Below are 22,816 nucleotides of genomic sequence, written 5' to 3' on the forward strand. Positions count from 1 at the left end.
CTCCCAATCAGATCCAAACCAGCCTGGTGTCCCATACCACCAGGTGGCGCTGTGAAGCCCTGGATCTGCCACTGGGCCTTGGGCTACGCTAAGATGCAGGCGTGCGTCCGCGATTCAATCTAGGAACAGACTTGGCACCTAGGAACGAAACTTGATCCCAACTGCACACTGAGAACTGAACCCCCTGGGCCCCTTTTATAGACTCGGGCCCCGAGCGCCAAAAATAGCGAAGACCTATAAATAGTTCGTACCCTTGCCACTCAACCCGAGAATCAAGCCTGCCTAGCTCTAAGCCTCCCCAAGCTACCTGAGCTAGTCCTGTGTACCTAGTACACGTCAGATACCAATCCGTGTCCGTGCACATGACAAAAGTCCTCAGATGCTGAGATGGCAGACCCACCAACAGAGAAGACTAAAAGATCCCGCAGGAGCAAGTGGTCGCCCTCGAATTTTTCCATCGGCTCGGGGCAAGAAGACTATTCGGTCGTTCAAGACCTTGCTCATCGTTCTTTGAGCATCACGCTCTCTCAACTAATAGCATTAAGCCCTAAGGTGAGACGTGAGCTACAACAAGGGCTCTCAACAAGAAGACTATTCGGTCGTTCAGGACCTTGCTCATCGTTCTTTGAGCATCACGCTCCCTCAACTAATAGCATTAAGCCCTAAGGTGAGACGTGAGCTACAGCAAGGGCCCTCAACAAGGAGGAACAAGAAAAAGGAAAAGGTAAGAGAGGTATCTTCTATCTCTGAAGAAATTCATCGGCACCCACATACAGTCGATGTCATCATAGATAATTGCCGTGTCAAAAATGTGTGTGTTGATGGGGGAGCTGCATGTAATATCATGGTGCCCCGAATCATGAAGAAATTGAATTTGAAATGTACAAGGCGTTCCTCCACTCGAATCAAGGTAGCAGAGATGGTCGACGACTCGCCACCCTGGGAGTCATTGAGGATTTGCCAATCACTGTCAATGGGTTGACCACCACCGTCAATTTCTATGTAGTGGACATTGAAGATATAGGCAGGAGTTACCCAGCCATACTCGGGAGACCATGGTTGAGAAAGAGTGATGCAGTCAGCTATTGGAAGACAGGACACATGTCTTTTCGTGCTTCTAGGGAGAAGATCCCGATGCAACCAGGTACCACGGAACCAGAAGAAGAAGAGGAGCAAGACAGTGATACTCTCTCATCCTCGATGTCTGAATCAATGGAAGAATCAAATGGGGGGGGAGTTCTCAGAGAAGGAAGTTTACATGATGAGGGTGTCTTCGACCCCGCCACCTGCAGAAAAGGTAACAGCTAGTCCTCAACAGCTTGAATCTATGCTTTTCCAAGACCTCACTCCAAGTGAGAAAGATGAGTTCCTAGAAATGTTCAAAGATTTCCCTGACCTTTTCGCAACTAGCTACCGCCACCTTCGCCATTTGAGGGCGTCAAGCCTGACCCCGAGAAGGTAGAAGCTATCCTCAAGCTCTCCCAAATAATAACTCAACATCAGGTACGCTCATTTGTCAATCTAGCAAGATACTATCGCCGCTTCATTGATCAATATGCTGCTTTGAGAAGACCCATGACTATGCTATTAAAAGATGCGGTTGATTTCTCTTGGGATGAGGATTGTGATCATGGGTTTCCACAAATCAAGAATGCTCTGGCTTCAGAACCCATTCTACGCAATCCAGATTGGTCAAAGACTTTCTATATCAATCCTGGGTTTGAAGAGCACACTCTGGCAGGTATTCTTCTCTAGCAAGGGGAGGATTGGTTCATGTATCCCGTTCGATTTGCTTCTCGACAATTACTCGACACTGAGCGACACTATTCAGAGACTGATAAGCATGACTTGTCTTTGGTGTTTTGCATTAAGAAATTTAGGCATTATGTGGCTGGAAAGTCCTTAATTATACTCACTAGCACTGGTCTTGCAAAGCACTCTCAATTGTGTGCGACAACCCTTTGCCTCATTTTTCCACATAAATCAAGCCCCGTATCTCAAGTCTAAGATACTCCCTTGATCTCTTCCCAATTTTATAATACGTTCAAACCTCTAGGAGGACAAGTGGAGGGATGGCACAAGGAATCTTGCCACCTCATCCTACTTTCCCATTATTTAACTTGCTCTCTTGGGCCTTCTATACCCCACATGGCTATCTTGCTCTTCATTCCCTCCCCTTCTAATTCCCTCCCCTTCTAATTCCTTTTTCCCTCTCATGATAACGTTTCACCCTCATGTTCTCCTTTCCTCTATTGCCTCCGAGCGTCGCCATGCTTAGCCTCTAGCCTCTGGTCCTGATTTCTTTTCCGGCTAATAACACACACACATATTAATCTCTTTTTCCTTATACAAATTTATCCATAACAATTTCCCCTCCCAGGCAGGGAATGCACAGCATTTCCATGCATGGGTCCATCACGCACAAAGAAGGGCTTGAGATAACGCTTGTTTATCACCTTCCTACCATATGACTCATGCAACTCCTGAACTTGTACAGACCCATTGCTACGTTCCTTGATGACTTTGTATGGACCGGTCCACAGTGGCAGAAACTTCTTATCCATTTGGCGGTCCAATCTGTTATCAAAGCATAGCACAACATCCCCCTCAGCAAAGTGGCTTTCTCATCCCTTGCGAATCTTAGCATCAAAGCGGATCTTTTGTCGATTATTTTGAATCTCTGTTTAATGTAGAGCAGTGTGTGGGGGGGGGGATGTGCTCATCCCATTTTGGGATAGTGACTCTGTAATATAAAGCAACAAAAAATTTTCACACAAAAAAAGAGTGTGTGTGTGTGGGGATGTGTGTGTGGGCACATGCGTGTGCGTGAGTGTGAGTGCACGTGCGCACGCGCGTGTGTGTTTTTTTTTTGCATCCAAGGAAACTATGGGTCACCAATGACATGTCACAGATACTTTGGAGACACAAACATGCCTTTGAAAAACTTGGGATCGAGTACTTCTTTTTAAAGAAGAACTTATCAAAGGTAATAAAAGGACATCCCCACACTGAATCACGAGCATCCCGCAAGCATATACCTTGAAACGGTATGGATGATGCGAAATTGGTTGTTTCTTCTCATCCTCAGGATGAGGCCTCCTTCGTGGCCAGTAAGGTCTACCCGCATCCCTCTGCAGCAGACTCTTTGATGAGGAAAAAAACAATACAAACTAGAATTCATCACATAACTTCTTTGGAGTCCAAAAAAGTGAATTTGTGAAAAAAAGTAGAATTCATTGCATAACTTCTTTAGAATGAAAAAAAATTAGATTTGTGAACTGCAAACATCTTACAGTTACAACATCCATGTTGGTTTCGTCTTTTCTCACAAAGATAGGAGGATGCTTGAACCTATGGAATCTGAAAAACAAGTAGGGCCATGACAAAAGTCACATTCGGCCAAATTACAAGCTTGGAATAATTTTTTGCTCAAATTAGAGAATTAGCGAATCAATGCTTTTGGTTAGATGCAAATTTTTATACATGCATCCCCTTCATACACTCTTTTTGTGCTGCACTTTCATGTGATATACTACCATTCATGTATGCATCATTTGATGTACTACCTTTCATGTATGCATCTTTTTACCATGATGGGCCATGCTTCACGCCACCTGAAAAGTCCAAGCGAAGCCTAAATTGCTTATAATAGTTCACATAGGCATCCTATGTAGATTGGGCGTATGGGGAGGCGGTATGAAACAAACAACCCCCTAGAAAAAAAAACATTATAAAAGCAAATAGGTTCCATCCTCCTTGATCCTTGAGCTGCTTTACTATCGGTCAAATACATTCATTGACATTCCTAAGGTTACAAAGGCAAAAGCACCTCTAGATTCACACTAAGGAGCCAAAAACTCACATAAGATGGTCAATGTTTGGATTTACAAAACGCATCTCCACAGGAAACCGAAAGCGATATGGATCTCTCTTTGCCTGCACAAGGGCACTAAAATGAAAAATTTGTTAACGCTACTAACAATCATTTATGATTTCATTAAATCCATTCCATTCCACACACAAAAATCTGAACAAATTAGAATGATAAAATCATGTGTGCACTTTGCCTGTATTTCATAGCTTGTATCAATTAGTAGCCTTATCCCACAATGGTAGACGAGCTCCACATGTTTATTGACGTCAAGGACTGATTAGATAAATGCATGTGATTAGAGGAGGTACTTACTATAACTTCAACTTGAACCACCATGCCGACTTTGATATGATCTCGAATATAATACCAATCATTGCGCCTTATCGGAATCCACCTACAGTTCACAATAAAAATTATAAAGTAGCACCCCCAATACCCATTCCTAATCATCAAAACTACTAGCAACAAATGTGCAAGTTCTTAAATTGTGTTAAAAATATTGAGAGATAGTTAGCCTTAAAACTCAGCTAAGAAAAGAAATGTTAGAACAATTTCATGTATGATTCCAAAGCAAGTTTGTTAGCACTCGCATATTTTGAAAGACAGAAAAACAAAAATAGACTTGTAAAATCATTCAAAGTAGAGATCATTTGAAAGGGGGAAATTTTACAAAGGAGCAAAGAGAGAACAAGATGAGGATTACATACGGATGGAGCTTAAAAAAGGTTAAGTATTCACACTCATATATTACACAAAGTAAGCATCGGAACTGCAAGGTATGACTAGAGTGGATCTGCAAAGACATAGACTTTAGCCTAAATTAAAAACCCTAAAAGTGCCTAAAATATGACAAGAGTGGATCTGCAAAGACATAGACTTTAGCCTAAATTAAAAACCCTAAAAGTGCCTAAAATTGAACTCTGCATCCAGTAACATATATAGACAAATCATGAAAATGTGCAACCCAAATGATAAATCATTAATAAGGACTCTAAATAATAATTGTTGAATAACTTCAATGCTGTGACTAAAAATAAAGTCTAAACTCACCCAAAAAAACAATTGAATTATATTTGAACCCCCTCATGGAGGAAGTAGAGCAAGACAAACCATCATCAGGTGATTGCCTAGTCCATAGTCTATCGTAAAGTATACAATCTATAAGATTTGTCAAAAAAAGACTAATCTCCACCAGTCACACCTTCGTCCCACCAAACCCATCTAGCTTGCCACTATAATCTTCAAGATTGCCCGTCAACCAGATTGAAATTCCAAAACCCATGCTGTCTAAGCACTCATTCGGCAAATAAATCAAGATTATTCTAATGGATTAAAAAACAACATTTCCAACAGATAGCGTGTTCGGAAGGCAGTCACTTGCTGCGGTTGGTACGGCAGCGTCACTTGCACTTGAACTTTATCGAATCAAGCAAGCTTGATGGAACGAACTCTTCATTGTGGAAGTTTAAGATGAAGACCCGGTCATGGTGGGGAACCCATGGAAGGTCGTGATCTGCTTGGAGAAGCGTGCAGTCTCAACTGCCATATGAAGGTCGTGATCAGCTTGGTAAAGTGTGCAGTCTCAACTTCCATTACACCAAACAAGGAGGTCGTTGAAGATGATGATGATGAAGATGAGAGTGGGAGGAGAAGGATGCACAAACAGTAGTTACATGAGGGTGAAGCTAGCGGACAAGAATGTAACACTAATCTAGAGGGATACAACCGCAATGGAGGCATTGGAGATCTTTCAAGGCCGGTACGAGCCCCGAATTCTAGCCTGTGTGATCGAGAAATAAAGAAATAAAGTTTATTAAAGTCTTCGGAAGACCGATGGTTCACTGAGACCATGAGAAACCTGATACAACACAAGCCGAAAGGGTGGAAGGGTGGAGCTACTAAACGAGCATCAACACCCATACTAAAGTGCTAAATGCCACTTAGTTATAATAACATCAGTGATAACATCATATCAATATTAATATGGCCAACTCTATCATCACAACCACCACATGTCATCAAAGTACAAGGCCCCCCACCCCTCCCCCCCCCCTTTGCCCTCAAGGATGGTGGGGGAGTGGTAACATGAAATCAGATATAGAGTGCTGTCAATTCTCTGTGGGTGTAGGCGTGCACCATCTCCTAGCTGTGGCCCTGCGTCTAACAAGGGCTATGATGACCCCTGTCCGTCGCACTCCAACCCTAATCATGGAGGGAATACCCCAAGTGTAATCTATGCATCCCTCCTCTGTTAGGTGTGTCGCATCGCCGGCTCAGGATCACGTCCGTGTCGGAGGCCCGCAGGGCAAAGCCTATGTGGTCTGGCTGGAAAAACTCGGTGATCATACTCTGAGAAGAGTTTGCTACTGTGCCCTGTCCCTATCTCTCTGATCTAAGTAATCGCTCTCGGTGTCGAACTGTCTCATGAAGGTAAACGGCCAAAAATCTCTAGTTCAGAAGAGAGAGAAAGCAGGATAGCAACTTGGAGCTATCTCTAAAGAGAGAAAAGTAGAGCACCTTTGGATCTCATGGTACACTGTGGATCTGAAAATGAAATGCTCCTCCAAATCAATCTCTTGTAGATCACAAAAGGTGCATATGCGCCTCTCCCTGGGTACTCCCTCAACTTGACCACTCTCGATGAGGAGCCGATGTGAAGGGACCCGAAACTGCCCAATAGCGATCCTCAGTGCATGGAAAAGATGGATCCGAGTATATCTCGAGGATCAACAAAGCCCTCCTATGAACTGCATAGGCAATGATCTTTGTAGAAGCTAAGCTTCACTGGGAGCTCACTCGGTTCCAACCAGGTCCAGAATGTGTCTAGCTGCAGGAGGTCCTCACGTATGACCCAGTTGACCTCGTGGTACCCAGGTGGGAGAAATGGCATGTCATTGCTGTATTGAAAGGGAGGAAGTCTATCCATGTGGAGTCCCAATCTCTCGAACCACCTGTATGCACGGGTATACCACCATCTCTGCTCACTCGCAACTACTAGGACCATAGACGAGAATAGTGCTAACCATGGTAGTCTACAACGTCCTGAAGTGCAGTCTCCATACCCTCTAACATGCCATAGATACGTGAAGATCTGGAATGCTACATCAAGCTGTAATGGGGATGATCCAAACTTAGCCTGGATATCTGGTGGGAAACCAACGGCTTAGTGTGAATCATCCGTGATAGCATAAGAACATGTAGATGCTCCACCCGAGCCCACTTTGCATCTGAGAGATCCGACCCCCAACAAGAGCTGTCGTACATCCCAATTGGTCTGACCAAGGAATTAAATAGAAGGGCCTTGGTCCGAGGGTCTAGGAAGTGCGAGTGGAAGAATTGCCTCTCTAACCGGGCTAGACAGGCATATCCTCTACTGAAATGGGCCTGCATCACCGGTCTCATCATAAAGAGAGGGCCAGAAAAGAGAACCCCTAGGTATGTGTAGGATGAAACAATCTCAACCGATGATCAATCAAAGGTGAACCGCTCTCTATGCATGCCTGCTCTGGATGTATTAACCTTGGTCTTACCAAGATTGACCATCAAATCATGTGACTCGCAAAAGACTGTAATGCATCTAAATGTCTCTAGAGGCCCTCCACAGAGGAAGATAGGAGTACCATATCATCTGCGTATAGTAAAATCTGAATCAAAGCGCTAGCAAGAGAGCATCTAGCCCCTCTTTGGTTGGCCCACAGACCTGCTGGCCAGCCAGATTAAGTGCTTACTCCTATCTACCTAAGCCTCTCCTATTAACGCATGGAGCAGAGAATGAGTTGCGGCAGCAGTTCCTTCAGTCTGAGGGAACCTACAATGAGCCTGTTATCTCTGGTTCATTCTTTTTATCTGCTGCAATCAAATCCAGATCAGTAAAACTGAGTATTTCGTCAGGTGACCTTGTGTGAGGTGCTTAGTTGTTGTGGACTTCTCAGCCTCGGCACATCTCCTTCTATTTTTCTACAACTTGCACAAGGAAGTGTCACTGGAGGCCAAGGTTGTTGGATAATATGGGTCAACTCCCCGCATTTTAGCCCCCATATGAGGGGAGCAAAGGGAAATGATACCCATAGAAAAATAGAGGGTGTGATCAGGCAATGAGAACCTGCCACATGGACAGGGAACGGGCTGCCATGTGGGCAGGACCTCAGGGGCCAGATGCGCCATGTTACGGCAGATGCATGGTTGGACAAGCACCAAGCAAAAACTTCTGAGATATGTTGACAGTCCACAGGTTCAAAGGGAAGACCCAAGGATCCTAATGAGCTGGTAGAACATCTCTCGCGATTGGAAGAACATTTCAAACTTTATCCAATGACTAAGGAGGGCAAGATCCTTTATGTTGGCATTCACTTGGACAACTATGCCCATTCTTGGTGGAGGAAGATGAGGAGTTCATCATGAAGCCAATTTTTCCTCTTTCCATACCATTCATCAGGCTTTTGCAAGCAGCCGGTGCGTAAACGGCAGTACATCCAAGGATTGAAGCCCTATGTTGCCTCACACATGTGCGAGCTCAAGATCCTGGGAATTGAAGTACATAAACTTTTGGAGCTGTTTGAGCCCAAATACAGCAGCTATAATGAAAATCATGTCAATTCCTCACATTTGGGCAGGACACCATATCCGAATATGCAATGCAAAGACAACTCCTTGGAGCTGCCATGCAGGTATATGGCATTGCAGTCAGTCAATGGTTATATGAAACGTCAAGAGCAAGACACAAAGGGGTGTGCAAGGCACAAAGGGGAAAGGTCAAGGTCTATGTGATCTGAAGCTTCTTGACGACAAGATCTATGTGATTCTAAAGCTTCTTGATGACGAGCTTGTCAGGATGGGTCGATACTTATTGTTTGCATGACCCAGAAAGTGCCACAACATCAGTGGCAAAGAGCTACATCCATTTTCCTTTTGAGACAAGTGACATGCATGATGGAGTAAGCTCTTTCTGCAGTAGGGAGCTTGGGATGTATGGCCATCAATTACAAGTTTATAGGAGAAAATTAGTTTAGGCAGGAATGCTTGCAATAAAGGCCAAAATGGGCCAATTTAGTGAATTAGGCTAATTTGGCTAGGGGTTTTTGGTTGTTCTAGACACGGCTAAAAAGCATATAGTGGTAAGGACTGTGTAAGTCCACCTCCCTCACATTTTGATATGACATCTTCACTCCCTACTCTACTCAGCTCTCCTGCATTCCTCTCCAAATATCCTATGCAAGCTCTATCTTTTTCTACCCCCCTCTCTGTGTTTCACTCTTGTGCCCTTCTTCCCCTTTCCCTACGTAGCTGCTTTTGTATCCTTTTCAAAGCATATATAGAAGGTACTTTTATTCCATCCTGCGTCACCATAAGACTTACACATCATTTACATGAATGATCCGCATTAATAATGCAACCAATGCAAGTCTACTAGAGCATGTAAAAGTTCCATATTTATCAAAAGGCAGTAGTCCACATGACTTTCCATCCTCAGTGTGCCTGGCAGCATGAAAAGCAGGGTCTATTAGAGGCTTACCCATCATGTACTCCACCAAAATATACAAAAGCTCCTTCGTATAAATGCACATATGTGACTTCTCCCAGATAATGCTGCATGGACACAGGTTTTTAAAAATGACATTACTGAACAGGTGATCGCCCAAAAAAAAGGATAAAGGACTGGACATGGTAGCAAGAAAACCGATAACAGTCATTACGAATTTGTGCAGCATGCACATGTTTCAAAAATAATGTAACTGATGCAGGTTAATATAAGAAAAGATACCTGTCCAGGATATATAAATGGAAGCTCGTACTGTCTCCAGCATTATCACATGCATCACATCCCCAACCAAAGGTGTAAACAAAAAATCCACAATGAAAATGCAAATGCTAGCATGAAAAAACATGAATTACGATTTCTTGAACCCCTCTTTGATTCCGAGTGTAATGAAGAGCCTTCCTAGAGAGCTTCAAACCACTGGATAGTTTCGATCATATATCAGACACAGGTCAGCTTGTTGGGTTTATGGCAACCTCTAGAATGGGAGGGGAGGACTCAAGCATATTTTAGCACTAAAATCCCATCCACTCACAATGACTGTCATGGTTACACTTTCATATATGAAAATGTAAAGGTTTTTAGAACTTGGACAAATCAGTTGCAAAGCCCTTGATGCACTTATCAAGCAGAATTTGCATGTCCAGTAATACAGAACAGCAATGAAAAGCTAAAAGGATTATTACACAATTCACACACAATTTTCATCATTGACATCATCAGTTCATCTGACAAAGTTCAACTCATAATTCTTCTACAGAGACACTCATTTTATATCCACACCTGGACATTATGTGGCTGGTGATATGGAGGTCAAGTTAACCTAGGGTCGTGTAACCTAACCTCGGGACAGTGAGAACATGAAATACCTTTGGTACAATTAGGGCAGTCTTAGGGTTGAGACAATTAAGTGTGAGCCTTAGCTTGTTTGGGGCATTTTTGGGAGTGGGGCCTCCTCAGGATACCCAAACGAGCATCCAAGTAACAAAATGCTTACACCATCTAGCTGATAGGGCAGAGAGAATTTATCACAATATCAGTAGGCCACAACATGGGCAAAAACTTCACAAGGTGAAATTTGCATGTCCACTAATGCGGCAGAAATATATATCTAGATGAATCCAGAAACATGCCCAAACTCATCCTCTAAAATACAACACGTAGTGCAGTTTCAATCTCACGATAGTCGCTCACAAGATTGAAAACCATAAACTCCATCACGCATAGCAGGGACAAGATACTGTGACATCCCCACTGACGTCATCAGCACCCAACAGTGGTTTGCAATCGTGCCACTGCGAAGCCGCCTCAAGTCATCCACGGTAAGCAAGGCACCACTGGAGGAGCAACCTCAGAAGAAGGGAAACAAACCCATAATGGAAGTGGAATCAATTGTGGAAGTACCAATTCAGATTTCATTGAGTAAGCTACTAAATCTTGTACCGCAATTTCACAAGCAGCTTCTGCAATCCATAGCCAAAGGGTCACAAATTCCAGCAGTGCTAACACTTCAGGCAGACTTAACACTAGTCGCACCAAGCCCATTGACAGATATGAGAGTTCCGGTCATCATTACTAAGGCACAGGGAAGGATATTCAAACAAGTTCTCATCAATAGTGGTTCAGGAGTTAACATTGTCACACTGAAGACATGTCGGGAAATGGGATGGCTAGAATGGGAGCAGCAAGCGTTGTTCCACAATACATGCTTGTCTAGTAGCACAACACTTAGGAACTGTTGTCTGGTAGCGCAGCATTGTGCTATAGTAGTTTGCGAGCTAAATGTCTGGTATGTTGTAATTATCGCCATATTTCATGGCAGTGACCAATGTATGGTCAATAAGTGAGTTAGGGGCACTTTTTCCCTCATTTCCTAACCACAGTTAGGATCCCTAACTACGGTTAGTGGATAGGATAAGGTTTTGTCAATTAGGCAAAACCTTCTCCTTTTGTATGTTCTCTCTCTCTCTTATTCAGTACGTTTTGTGTGGCTTGCTCTCCATCTCTCGTTTTCCTTCATTTGGTATCAGAGCCCAGCTTCTGGACCTGCCTCTGCTTATGTCCATCTCCTACTCCAGCCAGGAATCCGTACAAGCAGCTCAATACAGCTCGTGTGCTGCTCCGTCGACACTACCCGTACAACTCGGCCGTCAAGCTCCCCGTACATCGTACGGATTGACTCTTCGTCGCCATACGTACCTGCAGCTCCAACCCGCCCATACAACACCTGCACACTCCGTCCGTACAGGGTACCACATCATACAACGACTGTACGCTCTCCGTGTAGCTCCCATACAACAGTATGGCTCCAGACTGTTCATCGTCCGTACACGCCTTAATGTCCTTGTCTGTACTGCTCGCCATCCGTACAGGAGCCCGCAGTCCCTGCCCGTACACGTCCGTTTGTACTCCGTCTGTACAGCCGTACATTGCCCTACAGCCGTCCATTGCCCTACAGCCATACATTGCCATACAAGCCCGTCCGTACTCATTCTGGGCATCTGACCATATAGTCCGTACTGTACAAATTGTGGTGACGAATTCAGCTCCCCGGCGTCACGTTTTCTTGCAGGGTGCTTTTTTGCATTAAGCCATTGTTTGGCTGTGGAAATTTTTGGGGCAGATTTTCTTGCTTTGTAGGCTTTGCACATAAATCTGTAAATTTGGGGCTTTTGCAGGCAAATTGCAAAATTTGGGGCTTTCAGTAAATTTTCCCTCTTTCGGTTGCAATTTTCCCGCAAGAATTTGGGGCTTTTGCCATTTGGATGCAATTTGGCAGTGTACAAGCTGTTTGGCATCTTTGCAGCCAGTTTTGGACTCAGTTTGAATGGCATTGAAGCACTGGTCCATTTTGTAGTGTTATTTTGGCAGCTTTTCATTTGCAGGACATTTTGGGTGCATTTTGAGCCTTTGATTGGCTTTGACAGTAAAGCTATCATTGTGGACAGATTTTTTGTCAGCTTTTGGGTTGTGCATCTTAAATCCCAGGAATGGATATTCTTGTCACATTTGCTGCATTTTGTTTTCTTTGGCAGTTATGACCCAGAACAATCCCAATGAAGTGTTTAGCATCCTCACACAGGAGGATAAGTTGGATGGTACCAATGACTCCTTATGGAGTTTCATGGTACGCAATATTTTAGTTGGCAAACATTTGTGGGATTATGTCATTGAGGATGAGACACGGCCAGAGAATGTGGTTGCACTTGCCACTCCTCCTCAACAAGGTGGAGGAAGGGGTAGAGGACAAGCTCAGGGCAGAGGACAAGTGCCAGGTGCACTAGCTGCTGCAGTGGTGCCTCCCACACACGAACAGAAAAGGTGGGATTCACGTGATGCACAAGCACTTTCAGCAATCTCCCTTTCTGTCAAAAGAATTATTATTCCGCACATTCGGTCATACAAGAACTCAAAGGCAGCTTGGGATATTTTGGAGAGTATGTTTTCAACCCACAATGATGCCAGGGTCTCTTTCCTAAAGAGAGAGTTGATGTTAGAACAGTCACTGCCCCGCCTGCGAGCCCCCGTTTTGAGGGGACAAGGGGGCAGGGGACTGTAGGGGGGCAGGGGACTGTAGGGGAGTAGGGGACAGAGGATCTACCAGGCTGGAAATCCGTGCCGCAAAGGAGAGGGGTGCGGCCCTTCTACGCAGCTCTTGGAGCAGGAAACGGCGCGGCAGCAGCAACCCATGTGCTTGTGCTGGGCACATGGGCCCTTTTATAGGGATGGGCCAAGCCAACCAACCAGGTCAGTGGAGGCCAGCCTACAGGTTGGTGCTGCAAGCAGGGGGCCGACCCCCTGCTGGTCGGTTTTTACAGCCCCAAGCAGGGCCTATATAAAGCCCCCTCTCCCCCCCTCATTTCTCATCACCTGCACAGACTGCCTTGCACACAGGCAAGTGCACAAAGGGACAGAAGTGGCTCAGCACTTGACAGCAACCTTTGTCTGTTTGTACATGCTCACCCGGTGAGCTTTTGTCTGCCCACGATTGTGAAAGAATATATTGGAGTTTTGACCATCTCTTTCTCCATCTCTCTGAGTGTTGTATGAGCTAGATCAAGAGTGAGGTGTGTGTGATTCTATCCTCTATTCCATCATGGTATCAGAGCTAGGTTCACAGCTCTAGATCGGAGTACCTCAGCAAGTAGGCGACTCCAATCGACACTCAGGTTTGCTGCGTGGTCAAGTTCTCCGCTGTAAATTCAGTTTACTGTTCTTTATTACAGCAAGGATGGAGGACAAAGATTCTACTATTGCCTCTTCAGCCCCTTCTCTTCCTTCCTCCTCCTCGAAATTCCTCTCATTCACAATCCCAAACTTCGGAGAGTCAGGGAAGGTAGACGGGTCGAACTACCCGATCTGAAAGATGAAAATCCGGAGCCATCTTGTGGCCTGGAAGTTGTGGAAGCTAACAACGGGGGTGGAGGCAAAACCGGAAGACTTGCTGGACAGCAAGGGGAAGATTGTCATTCTTGTGGATGGTGAAGAGCTTGAGAATTGGGAAGAGAGAGATGCCCACTCCCTAGCATTAATCATTGGGACCACGGTGGACTCTGTTCTTCCGCACATCCAAATAGCCGAGACGTCTGCAGAGGCGTGGGCTATCCTGAAGGATTTGTATGAAACTGATAATACATCTCGAATTTTGATGCTCCAACATCAACTGTACAATCTAGACATGACTAAGGCAGACAATGTTCATGACTATCTAACAAAAGTCAAGGTGGTAAGGGACCAGCTCGCGGCAGTTGGTCAAAAGGTAGATTCAAGTCAACTAGCACTGTTGATTTTACACAAGCTACCTCAAAGTTTTAAGAGTTTCGTGACTACGATCACTGCAAGACAGAGGACCAAGTCTCTCACCTTCGAGGAGCTTGGGCCTTTACTATTGCAAGAAGAGGCTTGGGAAAAATTGTTTACTCAATCGGACAAGAAGGCTCTCGTAGCAAGGGACAAGCCCGGCAAGGGTAAGTTCAAAGACTCCAAGAACAAAAGCAAGACCGAGGATGCAAAGAAAAAGAGGCAGATGAAGTGCTTCTACTGTGAGAAGCTTGGTCATTCTGCTAAAGAGTGCCGCAAGAAGAAGGCGGCGGACCTCAAGAAGAGGGAGTCCAAGTCCAAGGAGGAGCCAAAGACTGAATCAGCAAATGTCACAACCGGCGCTCTCTTCATCATCACTGAGTACTACTCCGCTTATGCAGTCAGTGAAGGAGAGGAAGGTTGGTATGTGGACAGTGGAGCTTCAAAGCACATGTCCAACAAGGAGTAGTTCAAAACCATGGAAGGTACGCATCTCGATTCCAATGTCACTGTTGGGGATAACCGGTCATGCCCTGTGAAGGGTGTCGGTAGTATTCCATTCATAACGATTGTAGGAAACGAGGAGTTGATTTCCGGTGTACTGTATGTACCGAATTTGTAACCTATTGTCTGTCAATCAGATGGACAAGCACAATATGTCGGTCTTATTCGACAACGGCAAGGTCACTGTCACATCCAAGGCAAATGGATAGGTGGTGGCTCAAGGTGTCGAGGAGCATGGGCTATATCGGCTCAACGCTCTGTTGGTGCACGGGGACCATGGCGAATCCAAATTATGGCATGAGCGGTTCAATCAAGTCAACGATGGCACTCTCTCCAAGATGCAGAAGACAAAGATGGTGGATGGACTTCCACCGATTGCGGTCAATGATCGTGTCTGCAGGGCTTGTGTGGAAGGCAAGCAACACAGGGACAAGTTCCCACACGAGGCCTCATCACAAGCCAAGAAGCCGCTCGAGTTGGTTCACGCCGACATCTGCGGACCAATGTCAACAAATTCATTCGCAAGTTCGCAGTATTCTCTTATTAGAGGATGATTTCAGTCGCATGACGTGGGTATTCTGCTTGGCCAAGAAATCTTAAGCTTTCGAGAAATTCAAAGAGAGCAGAGAGCAAGGTCAACCCGCTCTGATACCAAATGTGAGGAGATGGTGAGTGAGAGAGAGTAAGAGAGAGTGAGAGCTGGAAGCTGGGAAGCTGAAAGCTGAGTTGCAATAGAAGAGTGTGAAAGAGTACAACTCAATGAGAGAGAGATAAGGTTTTGTCCTAGTGACAAAACCTTAGTAGTCACTGACCATAATTAGTGAACTAACTGCGGTTAGGGGGAAAAACCTCTTAAAGAGGGAAAAGTGCATCTAACTAGCTTATTATATTACATTGGTCACTGCTGAATTATATCTATAATTCTAACACCCCCCTGCAGTGCCAATGTCATGTACAAGGCTGATCAATCACCAAACGGATATAAGTTCAGGGCACTGCAAAATGCCTCAAACTTTTCACGTGGTAGTGCTTTGGTGAAAATATCTGCAACGTTGTCATGTGTGGACACAAAGATCATACTGATCTCTCTTGCATGCAACTTCTCTCTGACGTAGTGATAGTGAACCTCAATGTGCTTCGTGCGAGCATGAAACACTGGATTCTTTGCCACTGCAATGGCACTCTGACTATCAGTGAGAATTGGAGAAGGACCCTCTAAAGACAGATGAAGATCAGCAAATAGACGTCGCAGCCAGACACATTCAACTGTTGCTATGAAAGCTGCCCTGTACTCAACTTCACATGATGAGGTAGCCACTGTAGATTGTTTCTTGCTCAGCCAGGAAATGCAAGATTTACCCAAAAAGAAACAATTGCCACTAGTGGACTGCCTAGTGTCATAATCACCAACCCAATCTGAATCACTGTAGGCATGCATCTGCAAGTCACCCCCCCTAGGAAATAGCAAGCCAAAAGACTTTGTGCCCTGCAAATAACGGAAGATGCGCTTAACTGCCTGCCAATGCATAGTTTTTGGGCTGTGCATGTACCTGCTCACCTGAGATACTGCAAACTGAATATCAGGTCTAGTGTTGCAGAGATATATGAGGCATCCAACAGCCTGACTGTAAAGTGTGGCATCAACTGATTCTCCTGCATCATGCATTGTGAGTTTCAGCCCTAGCTCCATGGGAGTGGCTATGGGCTTACTCTCATGCATGTTAAATCTGTCCAAGAGTTTCTGAACATACTTGGACTGAGACATAGCAGTGCCACGTCTCTCATGAGAGAACTGGATCCCCAAATAAAAGTGAAGCAGCCCCAAATCTGACATGTCAAAGTTGGTCTACAAATCAGCTTTGAAATCTGCAATTTTGTCTTCATTGGACCCTATGAGCAATAAGTCATCGACATAAAGAAGGATGACTAAAATTTCCCCCCCATCCATCTTGATGTAGAGGGTGCTCTCAGTAGGACTATTGTGCAGCCCCTTGCTGGTCAAAAAGGCATGGATCTTGGCATACCATGCACGAGGGGCCTCTTTCAGCCCATATAAAGCTTTGTTGAGCCTGCATACTTGAAGTGCATTTGCTGTAATTTCAAAGCCCGGAGGTTGTTTGACATACACCTCTTCCAGCAAGTCCCCATTTAAGAAGGCTGTTTTTATGTCCAACTGATGAACATTCCACTCAAAATGTGCAGCCATTGCAATAACTGATCGGATGGTGGTCATCCAGGATGTAGGAGCGAATGTCTCCTCATAATCTATGCCCTTTTTCTGAGCATAGCCTTTAGCAACCAGCCTTGCCTTATATCTGTCAATGGAGCCATCCGGCTTCCGTTTGACCTTGAAAACCCATCGTGTGCCAATGGCATGTTTACCCTGTGGCAAGTCTACAACATCCCAAGTCTGATTTTTTGCAATGGACTGCAACTCATCGTGCATGGCATTCATCCAATGCACATTATCCTTTGCCTCTTCGAATGTGGCAGGCTCCTCCTCATCAAGGAGAGTACCTGCATATGCTAATTCCACTGAATTAGCACCTTCCATGTGCCTTGCTGCACTGCGAGTCCTGCCAGATAACGGAGCATCAATTTTACTCTCCCTGAGAGTCTGTAACAGCCAGTTTGGGACTGTTTTTGCTGCATGTATGTCTGCAATTTCTTGCTGCACCACCTGTTCCACTGCCTGTGGAACAGGCAAGACATCCTGTGGCGGAACTGAAGCATCTGGAGGTTGCTGTAAATTCTGATTTGCATCAGAAAAATCAGCAAGGGAACCCAAGGCAATGGGTAGCAACCCCTCAAAGACATCCTCTGAAGACGAAGGCATTTGAAATTCAACCTGAGTGTGAGCTGAATTTTCAGAAAATATCACATCTCTACTTACTATGATCTTGCGTGTAGCAGGATTGTAGAGACGGTACCCCTTGCTTTCTGCACTGTATCCAACAAATATGCATTTGATGGCTTTATCTGACAACTTGTGCCTAAATTCAACTGGCACATGCGCATAAGCAAGGCATCCAAAGACTCGGAAGTGATCCACTGAAGGCTTCCTGTCATTCCAGACCTCATAAGGAGTTTTTGTTTTTAAAGCCTTAGTGGGAGCCCGATTCAAAATGTAATTGGCACACATCAAACCCTCTAGCCAGAATTTGTGAGGCATGTGTTTGCTTTTCAGCATACATCTGTCCATCTCCATGAGGGTTCTATTTTTCCTCTCAGCTTTGCCATTTTGCTGAGGGGTCAGCCTGACTGTGAGCTGATGCACAATACCCTTGCCTTTCAGAAAAGCATCAAATTCTGCAGACAAGTGTTCCCCACCTCTATCTGTGCGCAATGTCTGTATCTTGAGTCCGGTTTCATTTTCAACCATGGCTGAAAAGTGTTTAAACACCGTGAACACTTCAGATTTCTGTTTCAACCCATAAACCCAAGTAAAATTGGAGTAATCATCAATAAATGTAACGAAGTAGAGATGACCACCCAATGATGGAGTCCTCATGGGACCACAGACATCACTGTGTATAAGCTGTAATTTGCGGACAGCTTTAACTGAACCATCCTTCTTGAAGGGGAATCTATGCATCTTGCCTAAAATGCACCCTTCACAAGCATGTGGAGGAGGTATCTCAAGAGGTGGCAATGCATCAACCATGGAAAACTTCTGAAGTGTCATCAAGCTGTTGTAATGCATGTGGCCATATCTGGCATGCCATAATTCTACATTCTGCATGGCAGCTGTAGGGGTAGAAACTGCAAGAGCATGGGCTGCTCTTTTCTCAAAAATATCAAGCTGAAAAAGCCCACGCAGCAGTGTACCAGATAACCTTAAGGCATAGTCATCTTCCCTGTCTCGGACACCACATTTGTCATCCCCAAAGATGACATGAAATCCACCTCTGTTAAGAGTGGACACTGAAAGGAGATTTTTGGTTATGCCAGGCACATATAAGACATCTGAAAGTCTGAAAATTGAGCCATCAATGGCAATGAGCTCAACATCTCCTGTGCCACGTACTGAATATGATGAGTTGTTGGCACAAGTGACTTTCTTACCAACGGGAGGTGGATGCAAGGAAGTAAAAAGACACTTCCTAGAAGTGATGTGCTTGGATGCACCGCTGTCAAAATACCAAGTGTCCAGTGTTTCATTGACACTGAAAGCAACTGCATCTGTAGAAGAGTCATAGCTGCAAGTCAAAAATGCATATGTATCATCACTGCAAGTGGCTGTACTATCCCGAGCATCTGGAACAGCCAACCTAGAATCTGAAATGCAAGATAAAAAGGCATAATCCTGTCCAACAAAGTTGGCTGCAGCATCCCCACTGTCAGATTCATGAGGAGCTGAATCTGAAACAGCCATACCTGAGCTGTTTTTCTTTTCTTTTGCAAGCCTTTTCCTGCATTCTGCTATGTGATGACCTGGCTTTTTGCAGTAGTGACAAAAACCCTTCTTCTTGGGCTTACTTGCATCATTTTTAGCCTTTTGTGAAGGCTGTCCTGACCCACTGGAAGGCTGATTTACTAATGTCTTTGCCTGTCCCTTTGTTTTTGATTTAAACTTTGAGAGCATGGCTTGTTCACCTGCACGTGAAGCCAAATTTTTCCTGGTCTGCTCTTCCTAAAGCAGAAGTCCTATCAACTCATGAAAAGTGAGAGGATTTGCACCCCCCCTCAATGATAAGTTCAGCGAGGTATGAAAGCTGAGATAAGACTCAGGAAGAGAATTCAGAGTGGTTGTAATCATCTATGAATCAGGAATAATTTCATCTATGTTTAACAATTGCTCTCTGAGATCCTGTAGCTTTGTGAGGTGGACTGACATGGAGTCACCCTCTTCCATATGTGTATTACTCAACTCTCTTTTCAAGAAAGATACCCTTGCATCATTCCGAGCTGCATACATGCTTTCCAAAATATCCCACGCTGCCCTGGAGGTCTTACACGACCGGATATGCGGAATGATAAATCTTTTCACTGAAAGAGAGATGCATGACAAAGCTAAGGCATCCCGTGAATCCCATCTCTTCTGCTCTGGAATAGTGACTGTAGCTGCACCAACAACTTGTACTGCAGCTGCACCCTGTGCACGACCTCTTCCACCTCCTTGCTGGGGAGGGGTAGCAGGTGCAATATCTGCTGGTCGGATCTCATCCCCATTGACATAATCCCATAAATTGCAAGAAATCAGAATATTGCGTACCATGAAACTCCAGTTTGAGTAATTGGTACCATCCAACTTGTCTTCCTGTGAAAGACCACCGAACTGGAACTCATTCTGATTTTGATGGGCCATATCTGAGAAAAAGATTGAAGCAGATACAAAGCTGAATTCCCTTACTGGGAATGAAATGCACAACTCCCAAAAAACACAGCCAAGCACGGGCTGTAAATGCAACTTAGATTTCTGTACTTGCACTGTCAGAAATCTGTCCAAGCATCAAAAACTCTCCAAAATCTGCCAAAAGTGTTGCAAAACACTCCAAGAAAGGCAGTATGAACTGAAAACTCTAGAAATTGCTCTCCCAACACAAAAGCCCCAATTTGTGGCTTGAAATTGCAACCAGAAAGGGACTGATTTACTAAAAGCCCCAAATCTGCAATTTCTGGACAAAAGCCCCAACTTTGCAATTTCTGAACAAAAGCCCCAAATTTCAGACTAGATCTACAGATCTGTCTGCAAAAGCCCCAAATCTGTAATTTCTGTCAAAGCTCCAAATGTATTTCCAAAAATACAGCCAAACAATGGCTATCTGCAAACAAAGCCTAGTACGGAACTGTCAGTGTACAGAACTGTCTGGTACGGATTTCGTACATTGTACGGATGACCGTACGAATGTACAGAGTACGTACAACGGCGCTGTACGGAGAACGGACAGCGAGGTACCGCGCAGATCTGTACGGAGTACGGACGGCGAGGTACGGAGCAGAGCTGTACAGCGCTGTATGGCGCAATCTGTACGGCACGCGGGTACAGTACGGTGTTGAATGGCGAGCAGATCTGTACGGAGCGTAGGTACAGTACGGTGCTGAATGGCGAGCAGATCTCTATGGAGCGCAGGTACAGTACGGTGCTGATCGACGAGCAGATCTGTACGGAGTACGGAGACGATGTACGACGAGCAGATCTGGTACACGGTGCACAGACGAGCAAGTACGGTACGGTACGGCAGATAGGTACGACATGTACGGTCTGTTGGTACGACAGGATTCCGTACAATCGTACGGACTGTACGGACGAATTGTAGCAGCGAAGGTAAGTTGCAGCTAGAGCTCAACGGGGAGGTTGGAGCTGGATGCGAGAAGCAGAGAGCAGGGTCAACCCACTCTGATACCAAATGTGAGGAGATGGTGAGTGAGAGAGAGCAAGAGAGAGTGAGAGCTGGAAGCTTGGAAGCTGAAAGCTAAGTTGCAATAGAAGAGTGTGAAAGAGTACAACTCAATGAGAGAGAGATAAGGTTTTGTCCTAGTGACAAAACCTTAGTAGTCACTAACCATAGTTAGTGAACTAACTACGGTTAGGGGAAAAAACCTCTTAAAGAGGGAAAAGTGCCCCTAACTAGCTTATTATATTACATTGGTCACTGCTGAATTATATCTATAATTCTAACAATGACGTGGGTATTCTGCCTGGCCAAGAAATCTTAAGCTTTCGAGAAATTCAAAGACTGGAAGGCTCACGTAGAGAAGGAGAGCGAGGAGGTAATTAAGAGACCGCTCACTACAGCTCGCACATCTCAGCAGAATGGAGTTGCTGAGAGAAAGCACAGGACCGTCACAGAGACAGGGTTGACCATGTTGCGAGGGAGGAATCTCTCGAAAGCCTACTAGGGTGAAGCTGTGAACACTGCCATTCACATCCTCAACAGGACCAAGATTAAGGCTGTTGATGACAAGACTCCGTACGAAGCTTATTATGGTAAGAAGCCCATCATATCTCATCTAAGGGTTCTAAAGCATTTGTGCATGTACATAAAGATGAGCGGACAAAGCTAGATCCCCATAGCCGGAGCTGTATCTTTGTGGGATACAGCAAAGAGTCAAAGGCCTATCGCCTATTCGACCCGGACAGAAGAAGATCCGTATCAACAAGGATGTGATCTTTGAAGAGACTGAGCCACAGCCTGCAGAAGAGGTTCCAGAACTTCCGGCGTTACCCCCACCCAAAGTCACCATCTGAGAGGTGGAGCCGACTAAAGACCCCGAGAAGAAGGAGCATGTCATTGCGGAGCCAGTTCCCAAGTCAACTCCATCAACTCCATCAAAAGCACCTCCATCTGAGAAGAAGCTACCCAGTGGTATTTAAAGACGTTAGCAGACTCACGGATCACGGACATTCCGAGAGCAGTTTCGGAGCGCGGCGGTCTCAACAAAACATGAAGACTCCCTCCGTGAACTACGCTTTGGTAGCTCAGCTTGCTGAGCCCTGTTCCTTTCAGGAGGCGAAGGATATTCCAAAATCGCAAGAAGCCATGCAGGCAGAGATGGATGCCATTTTGAAAAATGACACCTGGGATTTAGTGTCCAAACCAACCAAGCGGAAGGTCATCGGGACGAAATGGGTGTACAAGCTTAAGTTCAAGTCAGATGGGAGCTTGGACAAGTACAAAGCAAGATTGGTGGTGAAAGGCTATGCACAGTTAGAAGGACTTGACTTCGATGAGACCTCGCCCCCACAACTAGGATGGTGACTATTCGGACAATCATTGCCTTGGCTGCTCATCACAGTTGGCCTATTTTTCAAATGGACGTCAAGTCTGCATATTTGAATGGTAACCTGGAGGAGGAGGTATATGTCGCACAGCCACCAGGATTTCAGATTCCACGATCCCCATCAAAAGTTTGCAAACTGAAGAAGGCCTTACAATGAAACAGGCCCCCAGAGCTTGGTACCAACGGATAGATGTTTTCTTTCAGAAGATCAGGCTTCACCGGAGTCCATCAAACGCAAATCTTTATCTCGACACAGAGGAAAAATTGTGACTGGTATTAATTCTATATGTAAATGGCCTCATCATTACTGGGAATCATATGAAGAAGATTGCTCAGGTCAAGAGACTTCTTATGGAGGAGTTTGAGATGACTGACTT

The 22,816-nt window shown here is 45.0% G+C and overlaps 1 protein-coding gene across 4 annotated transcripts in view; it reads right to left on the bottom strand.

Annotated features, from left to right (window-relative positions):
- PDE312 (Nucleic acid-binding, OB-fold-like protein) overlaps positions 1-22,816 on the bottom strand; it is an 81,573-nt gene that overhangs the window by 40,597 nt on the left and 18,160 nt on the right. For 3 of the 4 annotated variants that reach the window (XM_087373111.1, XM_087373105.1, XM_087373097.1), the window contains exons 3-9: positions 9,636-9,665; positions 9,387-9,460; positions 4,187-4,268; positions 3,863-3,936; positions 3,567-3,614; positions 3,294-3,360; positions 3,039-3,131 (exon numbers count right to left, since the gene is read on the bottom strand). In XM_087373111.1, coding sequence (XP_087229237.1) covers positions 3,039-3,131; positions 3,294-3,360; positions 3,567-3,614; positions 3,863-3,936; positions 4,187-4,268; positions 9,387-9,460; positions 9,636-9,665 — 468 coding nt within the window. The remainder of the gene's footprint in view (positions 1-3,038; positions 3,132-3,293; positions 3,361-3,566; positions 3,615-3,862; positions 3,937-4,186; positions 4,269-9,386; positions 9,461-9,635; positions 9,666-22,816) is intronic. The other variant, XM_087373112.1, reaches the window with a different exon arrangement.

Source organism: Dipteris shenzhenensis, chromosome 1 (assembly GCF_047967505.1).
Source record: "Dipteris shenzhenensis isolate YYH24624 ecotype China chromosome 1, Dip_SZ_1.0, whole genome shotgun sequence".
Classification (NCBI taxonomy): Eukaryota; Viridiplantae; Streptophyta; class Polypodiopsida; order Gleicheniales; family Dipteridaceae; genus Dipteris; species Dipteris shenzhenensis.